This window comes from Myxocyprinus asiaticus, chromosome 22 (genome assembly GCF_019703515.2).
Source record: "Myxocyprinus asiaticus isolate MX2 ecotype Aquarium Trade chromosome 22, UBuf_Myxa_2, whole genome shotgun sequence".
NCBI lineage: Eukaryota > Metazoa > Chordata > Actinopteri > Cypriniformes > Catostomidae > Myxocyprinus > Myxocyprinus asiaticus.
In genome coordinates this window covers 38382445-38406551 of record NC_059365.1, presented here as the reverse complement: position 1 = coordinate 38406551, position 24107 = coordinate 38382445, and the positions used below count along the sequence as shown (strand labels likewise).

The following is a 24107-nucleotide window of genomic DNA, read 5'->3' as shown; positions in this document are numbered from 1 at the left end:
GAATTGGGGGTGGTTTGCGAATAAGACGCAGGATTGTGCCTTGAAATACCACTGTTTAGTGAATTCTACTGTTTAATACATTTTTGTTCAGAATTTATGTAATATGATACCAATCTGACCATTTGTAGTGTTTAAGTGCTCTCTCTTTCTGTCTCAGGGAGTTTTATGAGCCCGGGTCTCTTATATTGGAGGAGGAAGGGGCTGTTATCGTGGGCATGCTGGTGGGCCTGAATGTGATCGATGCTAATTTGTGTGTGAAAGGAGAGGATCTGGATTCTCAGGTGAAACATACAGCCGTCAAAATCATGCTAGACCAGATATCCACTTTGACAGGCTCTGTAAATACCTTGTCCTCTTGTTTACACAGGTGTGTGTTATTGACTTCTCATTATATTTAAAGGATCCACAGACAACTGAAACCACACAAGAGTGAGTGAACACTGATCCATCCTTTTGACCACTGAAGAACTATTGTTTGTTATATGCAATAATGTAGCAAATTGGTAATTATACTGTTAGTAAGCAGTATTAGAAGAGAGGTATTCTATTAAAACTCAATGCAAATATGTTTATCGATTTTGATTAAAGGTAAAGTGTGTCATTTCTGCGACACTAGTGTCATTTCATGAACATTTCACCTGCCTTCCGTTGGTTAGACAAACAGATAGTTCCACCCCAAACACACAGTTGAAGTTGACACTCCTCTTTACTGCTAACAGTGATTCAAAAATGACAGCCATCCTTGACCAGAAGCACTATATAGAGGAACTGAACCGCCATCTTAGCTGCACAGTGACGGATCTTCAGGCCAAGATGGACTCGCTGGAGAAGACCAATGGCAAACTCATTGAGGAGGTCAAGATCTTCAAACTCTGGACTTAGAACACCTGTTGAATTACTTTAGTTTTTCAGACTATATTGTTCTATATCCTCCTATAAAACAAATACAGTGTAATCTGTAACATCAGTTGTAAATGTTGTTTATACAACATTATCGTGGGAAAATGTAAAATATGATTTATTTATTTGATGTCGTTTGTACAGCTGACAGCAGCTACAGACAGAATCAACGCACTGCGTGAAGAGCAGGAACAACTTAAACAGGAAAATGCAAATATTCTCCAAACTAGTCAGAGAAAAGAGGAGGTGAGACTTCTCAAAACACACACTCATGCTGTTGTGCATGCTGATTCTTTCTTTTATAGTGCTTTTTTCAAGCTAAATAATTTTTAATTGCACATTTCAATAAAAAGGCCTATTTTTGTTAAAAACTAGTGATCAGTACATCGGCCAGGTCATTATCAGCTCATAAATGGCCATTTTGAAATGATCTGTATCTGCTGAAAATTGTACCTGATTGTCCGATTCACAAAAGTGATCATTCTACCTAGTGTCAGTTCCAGTAAATATTGTGTGAAATGAAGCTTATGATTGTAAGTCGGCTAGTTGGATGCTGCCTTTAAAGGGATAGTTCACCCAAAAATGAAAATGCTCTCATCATTTACTCACCCTCGTGCCATCCCAGATGTGTGACTTTTTTTCTTCAGCAGAACACAAATGAAGATTTTTGGAAGAATACTTCAGCTCTGTAGGTCCATAGAATAAAAGTGAATGGTGATCAGACCTTTTGAAATTTCAAAAAGCATATAAAGTCAGCATAAAAGTAATTCATATGACTCCATTGGTTTAATCTACGTATATGTTCAGAAGCGATATGATTTATTTTGTCCCGATGTCAGTGGAATTATTTAGCTGTTTTTCCCTTGTATCCTTCGCAACAAACGTTACCTTGCACAAAACCTCGAGACCCTTCGTGATTTTGTTCTGCATGTTTTTCGTTTAGTGGGCTCAATGCTAGAAATCTGTCACAACATCGAGTTTTTTGGAGTTACAACAGTAAAACAATAAAAACAAATTATTAGCTAAATATAAATGTTAATCATTGGTACATTTTCCACTGAGGTCAAAGAATAGGGGCACCAGACATCTTGCCATTTTTTTATGTACTCAAAGTAAAATCCTTTTTTTGGCAATTGGGTGTTTCTTCAACTTTGGGCACATTTGTGTCCCAGGGGTTGATTTTTATTCAAACAAAATCTTTTTGTTGTATGAAAGTATCATTAAAACTGACCTAGAAACATTTTACCAGGTCTTTATTTTTGGTACTTTTAAATGCCTTTTATGTACAGATTTTACTGTTTTATCATTGTCCCAGACTCAGTCTTTCAATATTTCACTTTAAAAATCAGTTGTAAAAATACTAATTATTACATGTTTAAAACTATGATAATCTAAACAGAGAGTGAAATAAACTTAAACCATTTTAATATTTATTGTGTGAAAAACGTGTCTATCAATTTTTCAAAAATTGTGATCATCAAACTGTTGTAGCGTCATTTCCACCACCCCAAACAAAGTTGCCCCTAATAAAGTTTTCTCAAAGGTTAGTGTACCTGTTAACCAAGTCAACAAAACTGTCAGTGATGAGCATGCTTGAGATAGAATATGAGACAAGTGATGTTTGAAGAAAGCAATGTAAATTCAAGGTAAATGTCACATGTGAGCAGAATATTTTTATTGGGCATCATTTCCAATTAGGGTTGCCAACCGTCCTGTATTTGAGGGAACAAAGTTGCGTTCCATATGAAATCCATATAGGACGCCGTTTGTCCTGTATTTTAGTGTCTCACACCCAAACTGCCAAGAATGTTTTATAAATCAGGAAAATGGACATGAAACAAACACCTTTCAAGTGAGTTGTGTGAGTTATCAACTGTTAGAAGTTACACAAACGCTACACTTGACAGAAGCGGTTGGGGAAAAGATCAGTGAAAACCAGTGCATGTCTTCTGTCGAGTTTTCAGTCAGAAGCAGGAGAATTTTGTCAAACGGATAGCATTCGAGTGCATGATAATTGTTTCTCACCATTGTTATTTCAAAAACACCAGTAATTCATGACATTACATAAAATTGCAAAATACTGCGAAATACCTCTAATTTTGTATTTCACTTGCGCTCCATTTTCCGAGCTGCTCTCTTGAGAGCATGTATGTGATCATTGTACCATGGTGCGGGGCTTTTTTCTTTAATTTTCTTTAATCGAAGGGGGTCGACGCTATCAAGAGTGCGATAGAAGACTGTATATTTTCTGGTATTGCATCAAGTTCTTCTAGACTTTTTGGCTTACTGAGTATGTGAGACAATTCTGGAACATTATTAGTGAAGCAATCTTTAGTGGTTGAAAGAATAGTTCTACCTGAACAATAGCGTGGTGTGGATTGAGTTACATTAGCTGATCGCAGCATACAAGAGACGAGGTAATGATCACTTTGCGGTAAATCCATTATAATGAATGGTTACTATTAAGACTTAGACTAATAATTTTTTAGTGATAAAAAAAAATAGTATTTACTAAATAGTAAATAATATTTTTGACACATTAGTCATATAGCCAACAGTCTACAAACTGATGACCCACATTTTTAACAGGAAACCAGTTCTTTGTGCTTTAAAAATTAAAAAGACTAAAGTTAATTATGGGGAAGAAAATACTGGACAGAAAATATTGTCTTTCTCTATTGATTGCAGCTTCATTCTTTTGACAAAAAGTAGTGTTTATTAAAACATTATTATTGATAGAAATTATTTTTTTCCTGGAGATTGTTTTAAAGCAGTTTTCATTTTAAGCGTATTAGGGGCTGTTCACACCGAACTTTTTTTCTGTCCGTCAGCCCTGTTTTTCAATTGTTTTCTATGTGAACAAGCTTTAGGTGGACCTCTTTAACCTTTGCTCAGCATCTTATGCTGGAGCCCCGCTGGAAAAAAGTGTTCCGTATTTAAAGCTGAAATGTCCCATGTTTGGCTGGTAGAAAGTTGGCAACCCTATTTCCAATCAAGCTGTAATTTTGCCAAATTAAGTGTGAAAAATTATTTAATTGTGTATTGAGGATACATAAAATGTTAGCAATGAAATCAGCATTAGCAAGACAAATGAGGTGCTAACTTTTTTTATTTCAAAAACATTAATATTTGATTTTTTTTTTTTTTAAAACATAAAGTCCACAGAGCAAAAAGTGCCCAAAGCTGAAGAAACATCCATCTTTTCATTTTAAACGCTGCCTGTTCTTTTAGGTGACTCTTCAGGACAGCCAGGTGGAGTTGGAAACGTATCGGCAGACACGTCAGGGTTTGGATGAATTGTACAATGTAGTTTGGAAGCAGTATAAAGAGGAGAAACGAATCCGGCAGGTAAAAATTTGCTGTCTGCTAAACTCTGGATGAATTCTTTTTGATTTTGAGGCAGTGTTCTATAGAACCAATCATAGAGGCTAAGTTAACCTTTTGGCCAATCAGGAGCTGCAAAAAGAGCTGGAGCTGCAGATAGGACTGAAGCAGGAAATGGAGGTGGCCATGAAACTCCTGGAAAAGGACACTCACGAGAAACAGGACACACTGGGCGCATTACGACAACAACTGGACCAGGTCAAGAATCTCAACCTGCAGATGTTCAACAAAGCACAGGTATTACACTTTGTGGTTCTTACTGTACGTTATTTGGAATATGCATACTTGTAGCCAATTGAAACGCATGTATTTTTGTCTAAACCAATAAGGAGTCTGACCGAGTAGCCCAGAGAAAAGTGGAGGAGATGCTACAGCTTGAAAAGAAAATGATTCAGATGGAGGCATCCATGAAAGAACTAGAGCAGAGGTGAGATCAGGATGATGGCACATTTTAAAGGAACAGTTCACATAAACAAGAAACTTCTGTTATAATTTACTCACCCGCATGTTGTTCCAAATGACAGTTGATTGCTGATGCGTGTAAAGGACCAGAAAACACCATTAACTAACCATTAATGTGGTCCGTGTGACTCGTGGAATATTTTAATTACGTCAATTTTTACATCTGTTTGCATTTTGTGACAGCTGAAGGGTATGAGTCAATGAACAAGGAGAAAACTGACAATATTTTGAATTCACTGAGCTGAAAAACAAAAACTGTTCAATGAAATGTGTTTTAGAAAGTAACTTATTTATTTTGTATAGTGCTTTTCACAACACACATCATTTCAAAGCAGCTTTACAGAAAATAAAACGGTAATATCTATAAAGTCTTAGAGTCATTATTGTGTAATCGTAAATTGTGTATAAAAATAAATAATTAAATAGTTAAATAATAATTGTATTTAGAACCCCAGTGAGCAAGCCGAAGGCGACTGTGGCAAGGAACACAAAACTCCATAAGATGTTGGTTAATGGAGAAAAATAACCTTGGGAGAAACCAGGCTCACTGTGGGGGCCAGTTCCCCTCTGGCTAAACAGCATATAATGCCAGTATTAGTTATTTGTGTGCAGTGCAAGTCATGGTTTAAAATTAGGTCATTTCTGTGAGGTTCGGTGGGGTCCATCCTAAGTCCAATGTTCAGGCAGTGGCATATGAAGTATCCGATGTCTTATAGTTGGCATCAGTTCATCCTCTGAAGTCCATCGTAAAAGACTGAAGTAATGTCTGGCTAGCACCGGCTGTAGTTTGTCATCATCATTCAGCGACAAGTAGCAGTGGAGTCCAACACCAAGCAGGAACAGAGCTGGATCTGGACAGCTCTGGTTACCTCAGAATATAAATCCCGAGGATGAGACAGGGAAACAAATAGAATAATATTAGCGTAGATGCCATTCAGTTTATTGCAGAGTTATATATTATGAGAATTGTTTCTGAGAAATGTTTCTGGTTCCGGCAGACCTAACTAAAGCAGCCTAATTGTGAGTTGATGGATACATTAGGTGTATGCCTGGCTAAATTGATGAGTCTTTAGTCTAGACTTAAACTGAGTGAGTGTGTCTGTGTCCCGAACAGTGTTAGGGAGACCATTCCATAGTTTAGGAGCCAAAAATGAAAAGGATCTACCTCCTTTTGTGGATTTTGATATTCTAGGAACTATTAACAGGCTAGAATTTTGTGATCGTAATGAACGTGATGGAATATAGCGTGGTAGAAGGTCACTTAAGTACTGTGGATCTAGACCATTCAAAGCTTTGTATGTAGTTAACAGAATTTTAAAATTAAAATGAAATTTAACAGGTAGCCAATGTAATGATGATAAAATTGGGCTAATATCATGTTTCTTGGTTCTAGTCAGCACTCTGTCTGCTGCATTTTGAACCAATTGATGTTTTTTTTATTGAACTTGCTGGACATCCTCACAGTAATGCATTACAATAATCTAGTCTTGAGGTGATGAACACATGAATTCGTTTTTAGAATTAGCTGTTCTACAAACATTGGAAATTAGATTTTCAAAGGACAGATTGGTATCAAATATAACACCTAAGTTCTTCGCTGTAGAAGACGATGGAACAGTACATCCATCGAGAGTCAAATTATATTTTAGCGGCTTATTTTTAGAGGTTTTTGGTCCAATAATTAGTACCTCTGTTTTGTCGGAATTGAGTAGAAGGAAATTTCTGGCCATCCAATCTTTGATTTCATTGATACACTCTGCTAATTTGGAGAATTGTGAAATTTAATTGGGTTTAGAAGAAATGTAAAGTTGGGTACCGTCGGCATAACAGTGGAAACTTATTCCACGATTCCTGATAATATCTCCCAGGGTAAGCATATAAAAGGAGAAAAGCAGAGGCCCTAAAACTGATCCCTGTGGCACTCCATATTTAACTTTTGTTTGATTTGGCAATTCCTTGTTTACACATACAAAGTGGTTGCAGTCTGAAAAATAGGACCTGAACCATGCTAATACAAGTCCACTAATGCCAATATAATTCTCCTGCCTGTTCAAGAGAATGTCATGATCTATGGTGTCGAAGGCAGCTCTAAGATCTAAAAGCACCAGAAGAGAAATGCAGCCGTGATCAGATGATAAGTGCAGTCTCTGTATTGTGATGGGGCCTTTTCTCTGTAGAAATGAACATAGTTGGGAGGACTCTACCATTTCTAGTATTTTTGACATAAATGGGAGATTTGAAATCGATCTATAATTAGCCAATTCGCCAGGATCAAGCTGTGGCTTCTTAATAAGCGGTTTGATAACTGCCATTTTAAAGTTTCTTGGGACATGTCCTAAGGATAGCGAGGAGTTAATAATATTAAGAAGAGGTTCTGAGATTACAGGGAATACCTCTTTTAAGAGCTTAGTTGGTATTGGATCTAACATACATGTTGTGGCTTTTGATTTTTTGAAAAGATTTGTTAGCTCTTCATGATCTATGACAGCGAAGGATTGAAGTTGTTCGTAAGGAAAATTATGAGACACTGTTTTCTGAGGTGCTGTGACAGTTGATTGCATAATTCCAATTTTATTTCTGATTATTTCAATTTTATCAGTAAAGAAATTCGTGAAGTCATTACTCTTGTGCTGCGACGGAATATCTGGTTCTGTTGAGGCTTTATTCCTAACAAATTTAGCCACAGTACTGAATAAACACCTAAGATTGTTGTGGTTATTTTCTATGAGTTTGCTAAAATATGTTGACCTGGCAGCTTTTAGTGCCTGTCTGTAGCTGCAGACACTATCCTTCCGAGCACCGCAAAATACCTCATTCGCAAAATACGAAATAATTTTGTATTCTTCCACTTGCGCTCCATTTTCCGAGCTGCTCTCTTATGAGCATGAGTGTGATCATTGTACCATGGTGCGGGGCTTTTTTCTTTAATCGAAGGGGGGCAACACTATCAAGAGTGCTAGAGAAGACTGTATTTATATTTTCTATTACATCAAGTTCTTCTAGACTTTTTCGCTTACTGAGTATGTGAGACAATTCTGGAAGATTATTAGTGAAACTGTCTTCAGTGGTCGAAAGAATAGTTCTACCTAAACGATAGCATGGTATAGATTGAGTTACATTAGCTGATCGCAGCAAATGATGAGTTTCTCTGGCCCTTCAAGATTGGGCTCACCAATATGTTCGTCTACCCACCCAGGGGTAGGCCACACACACCAAGGAGAGATTTTGCAGAGACTCTGGCATGCCTAGTATTTTTGGCTGTATTGAGGGTACTCATGCGCATCCAGGCACCACCTAAAAACAAGTACCTTTTTTGTAAACAGGTAAGGCTTTCACTCAATTAATGTTCAGGTTGTGTGCGATGCAGACATGAAATTAATTTATGTGGTGGCGCGGTGGTATGGGTCTGCCCATGACGCATGCATCTTGAGGGAGAGCGCACTGGCAAGAGTGTGTGAGGAGGGACGGCTCTCTGGCATAATGCTTGGCGACAGTGTCTACCCTTTAAAGGAGTGGCTGATGACACATGTCATGGTACCCCGGACGGAGCAGGAAAGGCAATACAACTATGTGCACTCACAGACGAGGTCGATCATTGAGCGCTGCATTGGAGTTCTCAAGTGCTGGTGTGTGTGGCTTATGTTTAGGTTAAATATGAAACATGTCCACCCCCTGTTTATTTTAGCCTACACTTATTGGTTATTAGGGAGAATTGTTTTTTTTTTTTTGATTCCACTGCTTGCATAGTGAAATCAGGAAGGAGCCAGAGAGGGCATGCACCATCATGTGTGCAGCAGCTGTGCTGCACAACATTTGCATAGCTATGAGAGTGCCTCTCCCATTGGAGGATTTGGGACCAGTGGAGGCAGAGGTGGAACATATCAGAGAACAAGCCGCAGAGGAGAATGTAACTGCTCGTCTCATCAGAAGCAATATCATTCGGCTGATCAGCCTGTATAAGAATTGTAGCTGTTTTAATGCAAGAAAAATATTATCTTTAGTAATTTTTTTACATCAACATTTCAAATTTTTGTATTATCGCAAAACATAAGCAAAGTGAATAACAAAGTCAAGCTGTGCAAAATGATTGCTGGCATAATGTTTTTATTCATTATGTGATGAATGTTATTTATGTAGCCAGCTTGTAAATAAATTATTTATTGATTAAATTGTTTATTCAGGGATTTACAGTATATTTATTTAGATTAATGGGGTGTATGGGATTATTTAGATGTTCATAAAAACACAGTCATTCTCGATTGTGTAGCTGGCCCTTTACTGTAATAGCTGGATTTCTAAGACAAGTTTCCATTTCTTGAGCTCAAGCTTCTCCTTTTCCACCCTTAACATCTCCGTCTCCATCTCCACTCTCATCATTTCTTTCTCCAGTAACACAGCAACATTTTAACGTCCAGCTGGTGCAACTAGCCCCTAATGTTAAGTAGCCCCCTTTACATGATGTTTTTCTTCAATTTATTATTTTTTTTATTTTATTTTTTAAAGTTTTACCTTAATCATATTTTTTTCTAAATGATTTAGTAAGGGGTTTGTGTTTAGTAGGTCTGGGAACAGACACAGACTCTATATGATATCTAGGTGATACAGTCTCTATGTGTTGTAGTTTATGTGACCTGTGTGACGTCTCAAGGCAGCTAGCAGATGTTCGGATTAACCAGTTTGTCTGCTTCCTGACCTGGGTCCCAGTTAGTCAGATACTATCATTATTAACACTATGAGCAAAATTACTTGAGGAGAGCAGCACCTTCCCTGGAGGGATGGAGTCGTCTCGCTTTAGCAGGTCATGTCTACCCCAAAAACTCTTCCAACTGTCTATAAATCCTATGCTATTCTCTGGACACCACTCAGACATCCAGCCATTCAGTGACACTAAGCTACTATAAACCTATATACCAGAGCTTATTACAGTGTCTGACATTGTTTCCCGCACCTCTTTAACATTATCTTTAGTGATCTCTGACTGGCAAAGCCAGACATCGTTAGTGCCGACATGAATAACAATTTTAGAAAATCTACATTTAGCATTAGCCAGCACTTGGAAATTTGATCTGATGTCAGATGCCCGAGCCCCCGAAATGCATTTAACAATAGTGGCTGGAGTCTCTATTTCCACATTCCTTAAAATAGAATCACCTATTTCTATGGCTCTTTCAACATGATTCTCATTGGGTGCATCACTGAGTGGGGAGAATCGATTGGAAACCCTAACAGGAAAGGGAGAGTGGTGTCGCTTTGCGGAGCGAGTATGCCGCAGAGACGTCACCCAAATGCCCTGCGGCGGGGGCTCTACAGCCGGAACCAAAGTGTGTGTGTTGCTCGCTGTTCTAACCGCATCTGAAACGGAGTCTCTATCTCATTAACCTTCTCCATCAGCCTGACTAATTCCTTAGATTTATCACATGTAAATCCCTCACTGCTGACGGAAGAAGCTATAGTAAACATGTGGCATACAGTGCAGGAAGAAATAACATGAGGGGATGCCATGACTTACCGCAATTGTTTGTTGTTGTTGTTGTTGTTGTTGTTGTTGTGGTTGTTCTTGAGCGGCGAGGGTTTGAGATCGATGCGGTTCAATGTGGATCCTGATCAGCAGATGTTTGAGATTGATGCAATAATCCGTGTAAATCACAAAGGAGAAAACTAATTCACGCAGTTGAGACGCGAGATGTAGACAAGTGGGAAAAAAAGAGAAACGGGTGCACACGGTAAAATGCACGCAGTTGTAACGAAGCACGCAGTAAAATGGAGAAAAGTGACTTAAAACTTCCGCCATTTTTTAATCTCATAGCGTGGGAAAGATTATCAGTGAATAATGACTTAAATTTCATTCTTTTCCTCAAACAAATCTGTCGTTTGGCTTTAGAAAACTTGAAATATAGCGAGTCATATGGACTACTTTTCTAGTGTTTTGTTTTTCTTTGTGGTGCTTGACAGGTGTGGTCAATATGTATTGTCATTGAATGAAAAAATGCATATGTTGTATGGCTAAAGATTATTTACAATTTCTATGTTCAAGGAAAATAAATAACAGCATACAGGTTTCGAACAACCAGGGTAAATACAGACAGAATTTTCATTTCTGAAATAACTTTTCCTTTAAATCCTTTTTTTTAATATATATATATATATATACAGGTGCATCTCAATAAATTAGAATGTCATGGAAAAGTTCACTTATTTCAGTAATTCAACTCAAATTGTGAAACTCGTGTATTAAATAAATTCAATGCACACAGACTGAAGTAGTTCAAGTCTTTGGTTCTTTTAATTGTGATGATTTTGGCTCACATTTAACAAAAACCCACCAATTCACTATCTCAAAAAATTAGAATACATCATAAGACCAATAAAAAAAACATTTTTAGTGAATTGTTGGCCTTCTGGAAAGTATGTTCATTTACTGTATATGTACTCAATACTTGGTAGGGGCTCCTTTTGCTTTAATTACTGCCTCAAATTCGGCGTGGCATGGAGGTGATCAGTTTGTGGCACTGCTGAGGTGGTATGGAAGCCCAGGTTTCTTTGACAGTGGCCTTCAGCTCATCTGCATTTTTTGGTCTCTTGTTTCTCATTTTCCTCTTGACAATACCCCATAGATTCTCTATGGGGTTCAGGTCTGGTGAGTTTGCTGGTCAGTCAAGCACACCAACACCATGGTCATTTAACCAACTTTTGGTGCTTTTGGCAGTGTGGGCAGGTGCCAAATCCTGCTGGAAAATGAAATCAGCATCTTTAAAAAGCTGGTCAGCAGAAGGAAGCATGAAGTGCTCCAAAATTTCTTGGTAAATGGGTGCAGTGACTTTGGTTTTCAAAAAACACAATGGACCAACACCAGCAGATGACATTGCACCCCAAATCATCACAGACTGTGGAAACTTAACACTGGACTTCAAGCAGCTTGGGCTATGAGCTTCTCCACCCTTCCTCCAGACTCTAGGACCTTGGTTTCCAAATGAAATACAAAACTTGCTCTCATCTGAAAAGAGGACTTTGGACCACTGGGCAACAGTCCAGTTCTTCTTCTCCTTAGCCCAGGTAAGACGCCTCTGACATTGTCTGTGGTTCAGGAGTGGCTTAACAAGAGGAATACGACAACTGTAGCCAAATTCCTTGACACGTCTGTGTGTGGTGGCTCTTGATGCCTTGACCCCAGCCTCAGTCCATTCCTTGTGAAGTTCACCCAAATTCTTGAATCGATTTTGCTTGACAATCCTCATAAGGCTGCGGTTCTCTCGGTTGGTTGTGCATCTTTTTCTTCCACACTTTTTCTTCCACTCAACTTTCTGTTAACATGCTTGGATACAGCACTCTGTGAACAGCCAGCTTCTTTGGCAATGAATGTTTGTGGCTTACCCTCCTTGTGAAGGGTGTCAGTGATTGTCTTCTGGACAACTGTCAGATCAGCAGTCTTCCCCATGATTGTGTAGCCTAGTGAACCAAACTGAGAGACCATTTTGAAGGCTCAGGAAACCTTTGCAGGTGTTTTGAGTTGATTAGCTGATTGGCATGTCACCATATTCTAATTTTTTGAGATAGTGAATTGGTGGGTTTTTGTTAAATGTGAGCCAAAATCACCACAATTAAAAGAACCAAAGACTTAAACTACTTCAGTCTGTGTGCACTGAATTTATTTAATACACGAGTTTCACAATTTGAGTTGAATTACTGAAATAAATGAACTTTTCCACGACATTCTAATTTATTGAGATGCACCTGTGTATAAATCTTTTAAACAGTAGTGTTTTCTTTGCAGGCTTCAGAATTCAGAGAATTTGTGCAAGAACACGGATGAAAGCCAAAATGAGCTGCGATCAGAGATGAAAGGGAAAGTGAACGCTCTGCAGAAGCGTCTGGCTGACCTGGACACACTCAGGTATTGCAAATCAGGCTTTCATAAACATGCTAACTTTTCACTTTGCAGTCATAATTTCACCCCACAAGACCCTTGATCCGTGCTGCTCAATGTCAATGTTGTTGCCATTCTTTCTTTTGGCAGGGCAGGCTTGGAGTCAGAGCTCAGCACAGAGAAAGAACAGCGGCAGAACCTGCAGAGAGAGCTGCAGAGAGAGCAGGACAACAGCACTGAGCTGTGCACACAACTGCAACAGCTGCAAGGCCTGCAGACGGTCAGACATGCTGCCATGCATGCACTAATAATTTTGAAATATTCAATTTCTTGTGAAGTAATTCATACATAGTTTATATTTGTCTCCAAAACTAATTTCAAGCGTTAAAGCTTAAGCCTAGATCAAAAGTTTTTTAAGATCTTGTCCAAGTGTGTCCAAACTTTTGACTGGTCATGTAGGTTAAATCTAAAGAAGAGCAAACTTGTTCATCATGACATCTTACATTGTTGGTGGATTACTATGTTCACCTGGTACAGCTTTGATTTAGCATGCCACAGTGTTTCCTAAGGGTGGAAACTTTGTTTCTGCAGGAATTGCTTGAACTGCGACATGAGAAGAAACAGCTCCAGCAGCTGTGTGAGGAACAGGAAAAGGCTCTACAGGAGATGGGTCTTCATCTCAGCCAGTAAGAGAACTCTTGCCTGTCGTACCTTCTTTCTGAAGTTCTAGAATAAATCAAGATTTCATATACTGGGCCTCTAATGCTGAAATCCTGCTTTCAGGTCCAAACTCAAGATGGAGGACTTCAAAGAGGTCAACAAAGCATTGAAGGTAAAAGAGCTTCATATAAAAACATATTTGATGTGATTTATTTATATTTTTGTAAAGTGAAAGACCCCTTTCATTTTTTTTTAAAGAACTAAATAATTTTCAGGACTTTCGGTTCCATTTACGATTATGCATTCTTTTGCCGATGCAGACCAAATACCGTGCTGAAATGCTCTGACAGTGTTGCCTGCACTACTGAATCAGCAGGGTGTATAGTGTAGCCTGATACCCGAACTAATGACTCTTATGAACCGGTTCTTTTGAATCTGTAGTGCAAAACATACAGTGTGACCAGTGAAGCCTGATTCCCAAACTAATGACTCTTATGAACCGGTTCTTTTGAATCTATAGTGCAAAACATACAGCATGACCAGTGAAGCCTGATTCCCAAACTAATGATTCTTAAGAACCGGTTCCTTTGAATCAACAGTGTGAAACATACAGCATGACCAGTGAAGCCTGATTCCCAAACTAATGACTCTTATGAACCAGTTCTTTTGAATCTATAGTGTAAAACATACAGCGTGACCAGTGAAGCCTGATTCCTGAACTAATGACTTTCATGAGCTGGTTCATTTGATCTATAGCACGATCAGTGTAGTCCGATTTCCAAACTAATGATTCTTATGAATTGGTTCTTTTGAATCTATAGTGTAAAACATACAGCATGACCAGTGAAGCCTGATTCCCGAGCTAATGATTCTTATGATCCAGTTCTTATGAATCTATAGTGCAAAACGTACAGCGTGACTCCCGAACTAAGGATTCTTATGAACCAGTTCTTTTGAATCTATACTGCAAAACATACAGCGTGACCAGTGAAGCCTGATTCCTGAACTAATGACTCTTATGAATCGGTTCTTTTGAATCTATAGTGCAAAACATACAGCGTGACCAGTGAAGCCTGATTCCTGAACTAATGACTCTTATGAACCGGTTCCTTTGAATCAACAGTGTGAAACATACAGCGTGACCAGTGAAACCTGAATCCCGAACTAATGATTCTTATGAACCAGTTCTTTTGAATCTATAGTGCAAAACATACAGCGTGACCAGTGAAGCCTGATTCCTGAACTAATGATTCTTAAGAATCGGTTCTTTTGAATCTATAGTGTAAAACATACAGCGTGACCAGTGAAGCCTGATTCCCGAACTAATGATTCTTAAGAATCGGTTCTTTTGAATCTATAGTGTAAAACATACAGCGTGACCAGTGAAGCCTGATTCCTGAACTAATAAAATACTCAAAGTTCCACATTTAGGGTCAATTTGAAATGGGAAGGGTTCGAGTCACAGTCTTAATTTTTTAAGGGGGTACCTAGGTAAGTATAGTGTGCATGCAGAACATTTCAGGTTTGAGACTAATCTTATTTTTTTATGGGGGTGAGAAAGTGAATTTTTTTTAGAATTCCCCTCACTATCGGGTTGAATATCTCTGGTTGGGGACCAGATAGGAACCTCTATAAGTCCACTATAGTACCATTCTACTGTAAAAATTTTGAGATTGAGATTCCACTGGTTACAGGGCTAGTAGAAATCTGCCATGGCCAGCGAAGAGCCCAGATCTCAATCCCATTGAGCACGTCTGGGACCTGTTGTATCGGAGGGTGAGGCCTTGGGCCATTCCCCCCAGAAATGTCCAGGAACTTGCAAGTGTCTTGGTGGAAGAGTGGGGTAACATCTCACAGCAAGAACTGGCAAATCTGGTGCAGTCCATGAGGAGGAGATGCACTGCAGTACTTAATGCAGCTGGTGGCCACACCAGATACTGACTGTTACTTGTGATTTTGACCCCCCCTTTGTTCAGGGACACATTATTCCATTTCTGTTAGTCACATGTCTGTGAAACTTGTTCAGTTTATGTCTTAGTTGCTGAATCTTTTTATGTTCATACAAATATTTACACGTTAAGTTTGCTGAAAATAAAAGCAGTTGAAAGTGAGAAGACGTTTTGCTGAGTTTATATTACATAAAATGTAAAAAGATGCACCGTTAAAAATGTTTTGCATTTACCTAGCTTTTCATTTCTGTCCAGTTTTCTGTAATACTAGAGTCAGGATAATTGTAACTGATTTGTTCATCTGTTTTCCAGGGCCATGCCTGGCTAAAAGATGATGAAGCCACACAGTGCAAACAATGCCAAAAAGAGTTCTCAATATCTCGGAGGAAAGTAAGTAATACTTCATGCTCAGTGAGTGTATTTCTCTCTGTAATGTGTGTAACCCCACTCTTGTTGTTTCCATTGAAGCACCATTGCAGAAACTGTGGAGACATCTACTGCAACAGCTGCTCCAGTAATGAGCTGGCTCTACCTTCATATCCCAGACCTGTCCGCGTATGTGACGTCTGCCATTCCCTCCTGCTCCAGAGGAGTACCACTGGCTCTTGACAACACTTACAATACCATCATGTTTGTATAAAACTACAGGCCAACTCACAAAATATTTTTTTTTGGCATTTTAAGACCAACAGTAACACTTATGCATTAATGCTGTCATTTCTTGTGGCACCATTGGCTTCTGGTTGAAACATCATATGCAAAGTTTCTTTGACAGTAAGATAATTAACCACAATAGTGACATTAAGATAAATGATTGTATTTTTACTAATAGTCTCCAATTTAGGGAGAAAACTAACACATTTAAGCCTTTCAGGTGTTCACCAAGAGTGGATGCTGAGGATTTTTGATTAAAGCATACTGAACAGCAGTACGCAAAAGTTTTTTTTTTTTTTACACATAGCTGAATTCTAATCTTGTATCATTTTAAGTGTAAATGCCTGTACTATAACAGTTTAAGCCACAGATTGTGCATGTCAGAGGTATCAAAAATGGTGACCAATACCAATTGGAAGTCAGTAGGTTAATCACATATTTTGGAAGTTGTGTAGCCAAGTGCACAAATAAATTTTTCCTCAAGTGCAAAACTAGAGGCAATGTTAAATTTACAGTATTGACAGTTTGCAAGAAGATTAAAGAGCAAGTGCATTGTATTTTCTCCAATTTAACGTTCATTCGCTCATACTAATCCAATAAAAATGTGGTTATTTTACACAGCTTTTTAAACTTCTATGAATAAAATGTATATTTTAGATTGTATGAAAATGTGTTGTACCTTGTGAGAATACTTTTAGTCTTCTGTTCTGCTCATAAAGCTGTAATGAAGTTTGAAAATTCTGGAGATTTTATAGAATTGTGTACTGTTTAATAAACACTGCCTCAGAAGTATTAATCCATGTGTGAAGAAATGAGGAATCAGACAAATGTCCACTTCGTGCACTTACACTGACATCACAGGTTTGGTACATTACTTGGAAAAATGCAAATGCTGGTAAACACAACAGTAACATGCATGCATGGAATTATCACCTCTTCACTATAAAAACAGATTTGCAAGCACCTCTCTAGTTTGGTAAATGGGCTGTCATATTTCAGCAAGAATTTCTCTTTACCATAAATTACTAAATCTTTTTACAAAAAAAAAAAAAAAAGGGTAGTTTCACAAGTATCCCCAGTCTTGTCAACAGGGCAAAGGAAGTTTGCATGTGTACAATACAAAGAACAGCTCTAAACACAACCAACATTATAGTAGAAAGGAACAAAGAAAAAAAAAAAAAAAGATGACACTTTAACTTAAGGTTTGTTGTAGGTTATAAACCAGCTATGAAAAGCCCCTTAATCCAAAGGCTACATGCCCCAACCTCCCCCTATGCTGCTGTTGAGACCGTTCATGCCCAGCGATCCACGGCTGCCTCCGCCATAGTAACTGCTGCCCATTCCACCCTGATTACCTGACAGGAGGGAGAAATACAGATTTCAGGACCAGGGAGTTCTTAGTGCGCCACAAATGAGCTGAATGAAATCACAGCTTCAACTACAACTCTCCCTTTCACACACAGGGCGTACCTTTCGAAAAAAGTCACATGCCGCTTTGACCTGCACATGAAAAGTGTCAGAATAAGGTGTTTTTACGAGGTTACTAGATAGCAAGAAAGCGGAGAATTAAAAATTGTGGATACAACAAAAGAAAGAGGTAACATACTTTAGTTTAGAACACAAAAGCATCCTGCCTACTGCTCTGATACATTACAAAAAAAGAAATGACTTGTTGAACGTTGGTTCTCGGGATGCTCAGAACTCAATTTTATCTAGGTTTAGGTTTTCGTGCCGGCACTGTCTACGTAATGATACATCATGTTTGGCAATTACTGGCTGTGTTTCAAAAAATCTGCGGCAAACGGGTTTAAGTAAAAAAAAAAAAAATGTTCCATGAAACGTTGTGCCGCTATGGAGCCCCTTAAAGGACAGGGAGGGAATTTATTTTCTGAAATAGTTTTGCATTCCCTTGCAATAGATTTGCGTTCAACCACAATACGTGGTGTCCGTTTCCCTGTAATGTTTTGCATTCCATTCCCGCGCAATTGTTCTCCTTTCTCTTCTAACAGTTTTCTGTTCCCCCAGAATAAGTTTTGTATTTCATGCCCACGCAATAGTTTTCTGTTCCCCCGCAATAAGTTTTGTGTTCCCTCGCAATAGTTTTCCGTTCCCCCGCAATAAGTTTTGTGTTCCATCGCAATGTTTTGCATTCCGTTCCCCCGCAATATTTTGCATAACATTCCATCGCAATAAGTTTTGCTTAACGTTTCCTCGCAATAAGTTTTGCTTTTCCACATAATAAGTAGTGTCCGTTTCCCTGCAACATTTTGCGTTACATTCTCTCGCAATAAGTTTTGCATTGTGTTCCCTCGCAATAAGGTTTGCTTTCCCACATAATAAGTGGTGTCCGTTTCCCCGCAATATTTTGCGTTACGTTCCCGTGCAATAAGTTTTGCGTTCTCACGTAATAAGCGGTGTCCGTTTAACCGCAATATTTTTGTTGCGTTCCCTCTCAATATGTTTTGTATTCCACCGCAATAAATTTTCAGTTTTCCTGAAATATTTTGCTTTGCATTCCATTGCAAATGAGTTTTGCGATCCCTCACAATTATTTTGGGTTCCCTCGCAATACATTTATCCAAATAGTTGAACTATAGTTACTGTAGTAAAACCATGGTTAATACTGGTAAGGAATAGATAATGATATTGTGAGGAAATGCAGAATGTATAATGAGGGAATGCAAAATTACTTCAGAAAATAAATTCCCTCCCTATCCTGTAAGGGGCTCTGTATGTTTGACCTATGCAAAACACAGCGCAGCGGTTTATTGCTCAAGCTTGACGCTTTGCTTCATAGAAATCAATGCACTGATTGGTGAATGTTGATGCGAGTCATGCGAAAGGGCCTTCAGTGATGCGTCAAATTCTACCCACTTGGACCCCTAAATGATTATACTAGCTGGAACAACTTCCTTTGGGTATTCTATTAAGTGCCCAATGAGAAATCCCCAAATACAGGTATTTTCATATATATATATATATATATATATATATATATATATATATATATATATATATATTTACATTTGGTTAAATTTTTTTATATTTATAAGGTACAACTGATCAAATTAAACATTTATGTTTACGAGTTTCCAGTCAGCAAGCTAAACGGTTAGCCAGCACAGCCTATGCAGGTTACTTCACAATCATAACAAATCCTTGTAGAATTTTGTGTTCTGTGTTAGATTTGGTAAAACCCTGTTTTCTTATTTAATCATTTAAAATAATTATTATGAATTGCATAATAATGTTGACTCAAAGGGTACACATTATTATTGTTTAGATATCACAACATAAAGATACTGCTATCGTCAATGTAAAATCCAGACAAACTTTATTAAAAATAATATTATTGGTATTGAAGTAGTTTAATTATGATTGTATTTACCTGATCAGCTACAACAGGATAACACGAAAGGCTTTTTAATCAGGCATTACAAACTGCTACCCCTAGGGGTCCAAGGACGATAGGATTTGGCATGGCACCGGCTAGGAGAGCTACGGAAGAGCTGACACTCACTGTAGTCACTGTAGCCCCCCATGCCACTCTGGTTACCATAACCACTGCTGTAGCCAGAGCCCATCTGTTGGCTGCTGTGTCCGTAAGACGACTGGTTGCCTAAAGAGCAATAACAATGCATTCATGAAAAATGAGAGTTGGTCATTCTACTCACTGTATGATTTGTTAATCTCAAGAGGTCTTACCCATACTGCCCATCATTTGACCACTATATCCTCCACTTCCACCGCCTGCTGTTGAATTTAGGAACAGCTCCACATAACGGTGCTCTGCACAATAATTACGCATGGTAATCAGACTCCTGAATGCTCATCTATTGCAATCTAAGTGTAAACTGCTCCATGTAAGCAGCACTCTCATCTAATGTTTAAAGACATAGTTATGTAGCAGTACTATTACAAATTGCTGATGAAGTTACTGTTTTTAAACAGCTTTTAGTGTTTGATTTATTGAAATGAGCATAAATCATTTAATGCAGACAATAACAGTTAACTGTGATTAAATTCATATGGTTCCAGTATTTTTTTTTTAAAAACCAAACTGCTTCTGAATAAGAACCAGGTCTCTGTTCCCAAACCTAACACTTACGCATATTGGCTTTGTCCTTCGACATGGCAGCCACAGCATCCTCATGCGTGGCAAACTCTACATCCGCCTCGCCTGTTACTCTCCCATCAGGGCCGATCTCCAGGTGAACACGCACCGGGTTCAGTGGAGAGAAGAACTAAAGAGAACATTGAGACAAGACAGTGAACAGACAGCAATATCTTCTGGGGCCAAACAAGGACACTGAAGGGGACGCCATTTAAACAAACAGTGGTGGAGATAAATCAATTAGAATCTTCAACAATCAAATGCCTCAACCCATGTTTTTTGGTGGTGTGTTAAGATCCAAGAATTTTGGTTGAAGGTTCAGAGTTTTATGTGTGACGTACTGGGCACTCAAATTTCATTTTGCCCCAGACTCTGTATTTTTAGAGATGGGGCAGTCATCAATATAGGAGATAAACACATAAAAAATTGGGTTCTAACCAGTGTCATGATCGGCAGACAAACTGTTTTAAGGGGATGGAAGTCGACTGGAGCACCCTCATTTCAAGAATGGTGCACGGAGATGGGCCAGCTATTTGCCGTTTTTGGAGGGCTCTTGGGGAGGGGCAGTGGAGAGAGCAGTTTAGTTTTAAATCTGTGTGATTTTATATATATATATATATATATATATTTTTTTTTTTTTTTTTTTTTTTGTGTGTGTGTGTGTGTCTATCTTTTGTGACCACAGGGATGTTTTTAAGGGTCACGGTGGGGTTAAACATTGCTTTTCTTTGTTATCTATAATCAATAAAATAAATGTTAATCAGAAAAAAAACAAATGCCTCGGGAGTCACGTGACGCCACGCGAGGTTCAGACATGTGAATGGCGAGCTCTGCGCACTTTGCTAGTTTTAACACTATTAATGACATAAACCGGTGAGATTTGATACACTCTGTTCCATAACTGTTCTAGGAGGACAATGTGTCAAAGAATTCAAAATCCTCGGGCTCTGGAGACATTAAAAGACACTTATGTGCTCAAGCTGACACCCCCGAGAAGGCCCCAAGCTTGGGAGTCGATTTGGTCGGAGAAATTAGGGAAATTTGATGAGAGATGTTAAACATGTCGGCAATGCTGACGAAGATTGTTGCTGACTTGGAGGATCTTGCTGTAATACGTAGATCAATCACTGCCACGGAGACTAAATGCTCTGAGGTGGTTACAAGAGTGGCGGATGTCGAGAAACGGATCGATTATCTGGAGTCATCGGAGAGGGAATTACCTGCTAATCCGCTAGCGACCAAGGTGGATTTGGAACGTGTCTGGGAGAAGTTGGAGGACATGGTGAACCATAGCCGGTGGAATAACGTCCGAATTGTCGGAATTCCTGAGGCCGAAGTGGGTCAGGAGATGGTGAAATTCCTGGAAGGGCTGTTTCCGAATCTGCTTGACATAACAGGCTATAAGCTGGAAATCGAGCGAGCTCACAGGGTTCCGTCTCGGTGATCTGCTGAGGGAGACAAGCCCGATCAATTCTGGCCAAATTTCTGAGATCATCCAATAAAGATTTTGTGTTACACAGGGCTAGGAGTAAAGGAAGGCTTTCTTGGAAGAACAATAGCATTTTCTTGTTCCCAGACTTTGCAAATTTGACAAGAGAGAAACGTGATCGATTCAAGGAATGTAAGAAACTCTTACATCAAAGGAAGGTCGCTTCTGCACTAATATCCCCGGCAAAATTGAGAATAGATGCTAAGGATGGCCGTAAAACATACAGCAAGCGATGTCCTATATAAAGTCAATGGAGTAATTATTTTGTGGTACTCACGTTGCAGCTGAGTGGTCCGACTAACTGAAAATTCACTTGACTGTTCGAGGAAACTGAGCGCCTTTTTTTTTTTTTTTTTTGAGGACCAAGCACCGAAGGTGCACGAACCCTATTGTTTTTGTAGGAATTTTTATTATTATTATTATTCTGCCCTAAAACTGATCGTGCAGACCAAACCATAAGCTGTAGAGAACTGAAACTTTGAGGGTAGGTAGTACTCCCCCAGTCTACAACGCCGCAAAGTTTCGGCCCGACCGGCCAGATGGTGGCGCTATAACAAAGGAAAACGTGTTTTGGGCCATAACTCCTGAACCGATTGTCGTATTATCAAGTGTTTTATATCCGAATTCATTTCCGCCATGAAAATGTTTCCGCAATTTGCGATTATTTGAATTTTTTTTTTAAAATGAACTAGTCCTAGGCCGTTTGCCCCATCGGAACCAAACCAGTGCAGAAAGATTCAGCAGAGTCCCCTTATGAAAAGTTATCCAAAAAATGTTTTACATTGATTAATCTTCGCAACGGTATGCTAAAACGTACATAGCGCGAGTGGCGAGTTTTGCTTAAATGGTTATAACTCTTGAACGGAATGAGATATTCTCACCCAATTCGATAAAGTTAAGTATAGAGTCATTCTGAGGACACGTGAAAAAAATTACATGGCTCTGCCTCTTGGTGGCACTATAATAATTTTACATATTTAAACAGCTGTAACTATGGAACCGTTGGTCCGATCAACTTGAAATTTTGCATGCAGTGTCTCTGTCCAAGCTACTATCAAGGTCTATGAGGACAGTTGCATCTTGAAAAACATGGCCGCCATCGACCAATCAAATTTAAGCAGCTATTACACAGGGTTAACATAGGTCGATCAGAATGAACCTTGGTGGACCTATTTGACTCTTGGCCTAAGAGGTCTGTGCAAAGTTTTAAAAAAATCGGCCACTGGGTGGCGTTTTCATGATTTTTGTGCCTTTTAACAGTTGGATTTAACACAGTGTTTTAAAAAAACACAAGTAATTCATCTCATATGATAGCTCTCCTCGTTTTGCACAACTTTGCCTCAAGAACCATAAATGTCAATCAAACCGTTCATTAAATGTTTGAGTTTATTTTAAAAAACTACTTTTGCGAACTAGTCATAGGTTTTAAGTTCAATCAAAATTAAACCAGTTTAGAAAGATTCTTTGGAGTCCCTACATCAATAATTATTAAAAACATGTTGAGTTGTGTTTTGCATGGCTATAATAGACCAGTGAAATCTTGTGGGCTGAGCCAAAAACACTTACACATTTTCAAAAGGCTCTAAATATGGAACTGTTAGTCCAAATGACTTGAAATTTTGCATGCAATGTCTTTGTCCAATGTCCCAACAAGGTCTTTGAAGAAATCTGCATATCTTGAAAAACATGGCTACCACTGACCTATCAACATTCAGCAGCTATCAGACAAGGTCAACAAAGGCCGATTTGAATGAAACTTGATGGACATATTTGACTCTTGGTCTCAGTGGTGTGTGCAAAGTGTTCACAAGGCGCCCTTGCATTTTTCTTGCATGCAAAAAACTGTATATGGTCAGTTTTACTTAAATGGTTATGTAACATGATAATGTAACACCATCACAGTTTATACACATATGAAGAGGCATATTTTTATACATCATAAACTTGGCCACCATCAGGCAATAAAAAATCAGATGCTATTACTAGGCTTGCAACAGTATACTGTGATAACGGTTATACTCGGAAAGAGCGACAATACTCAGACACCTCATAAATGCATTGTGAAACCAATCTAGAATGATTTGTTTGGAGTCCCTAGATCACTAATTATGTAAAAACATGTTTATTTTTCCAATCAGGGTGGGTACAGCCAGCCAAAATGCATGTAGTGGACTGGACAGTTTTACTTAAATGGCTATAACTCTATTTTAGAAAAATTAAATGGAGATTGACCACTTGGTGGCGATACAATTGGAACTTTGGGGTGAAGGACGGATATGTTCACAGGTTCTCGTGTCTTTTGCTATAGCTTAAGTATGTAGTTATGCTTGGTTAGATCTGCTGGAATGGTGAATAGTGTTATTTCCTGAGGGACGGTGGAATATCTTAAACACAATGAGATATTTCAACAAAATGTTACGCTTTGATGTAAGGGCTTTTTCTGAGGACACCCATACAAAGAAATGGTGCTTGACTACTTAGTAGTGCTATCACAGTAAAGAAAATACATGAATTTGGTTCTACCCATCTATGGAACCATTGGTCTGAGTGATCTCTAAATTTGCATGCAGTGTCTTTATCTGAAGTGCCATCATTTTCTATGATGACAGTCACATATTCTGAGAAACATTG

At 38.7% G+C, this 24107-nt stretch overlaps 2 protein-coding genes and 1 long non-coding RNA gene across 5 annotated transcripts in view; 2 read left to right on the top strand and 1 right to left on the bottom strand.

The window, feature by feature from the left end:
- LOC127412717 (RUN and FYVE domain-containing protein 1-like) overlaps positions 1 to 15832 on the top strand; it is a 33692-nt gene extending 17860 nt beyond the window's left edge. The window contains exons 5-17 of the mRNA XM_051649320.1: positions 158 to 281; positions 368 to 429; positions 720 to 855; positions 1045 to 1146; positions 4132 to 4248; positions 4354 to 4521; positions 4614 to 4711; positions 12518 to 12637; positions 12761 to 12890; positions 13202 to 13296; positions 13394 to 13442; positions 15532 to 15609; positions 15688 to 15832. Of these exons, the coding sequence (XP_051505280.1) occupies positions 158 to 281; positions 368 to 429; positions 720 to 855; positions 1045 to 1146; positions 4132 to 4248; positions 4354 to 4521; positions 4614 to 4711; positions 12518 to 12637; positions 12761 to 12890; positions 13202 to 13296; positions 13394 to 13442; positions 15532 to 15609; positions 15688 to 15828 (1420 nt within the window). The 3' untranslated portion in view covers positions 15829 to 15832. The remainder of the gene's footprint in view (positions 1 to 157; positions 282 to 367; positions 430 to 719; positions 856 to 1044; positions 1147 to 4131; positions 4249 to 4353; positions 4522 to 4613; positions 4712 to 12517; positions 12638 to 12760; positions 12891 to 13201; positions 13297 to 13393; positions 13443 to 15531; positions 15610 to 15687) is intronic.
- Positions 1 to 24107, top strand: part of LOC127412738 (uncharacterized) — a 99529-nt gene that overhangs the window by 28750 nt on the left and 46672 nt on the right. The gene's annotated exons all lie outside the window — the stretch shown is intronic.
- Positions 17083 to 24107, bottom strand: part of LOC127412723 (heterogeneous nuclear ribonucleoprotein H-like) — a 31202-nt gene continuing 24177 nt past the window's right edge. Inside the window, exons 8-11 of one of the 3 annotated variants that reach the window (XM_051649327.1) lie at positions 19982 to 20117; positions 19579 to 19662; positions 19394 to 19492; positions 17083 to 17228 (exon numbers count right to left, since the gene is read on the bottom strand). In XM_051649327.1, the coding sequence (XP_051505287.1) occupies positions 17125 to 17228; positions 19394 to 19492; positions 19579 to 19662; positions 19982 to 20117 (423 nt within the window). In that variant the 3' untranslated portion in view covers positions 17083 to 17124. Of the gene's footprint in view, positions 17229 to 19261; positions 19493 to 19578; positions 19663 to 19981; positions 20118 to 21207; positions 21433 to 24107 lie in introns of those variants that run through there. The other 2 variants (XM_051649328.1, XR_007892470.1) reach the window with 2 other exon arrangements.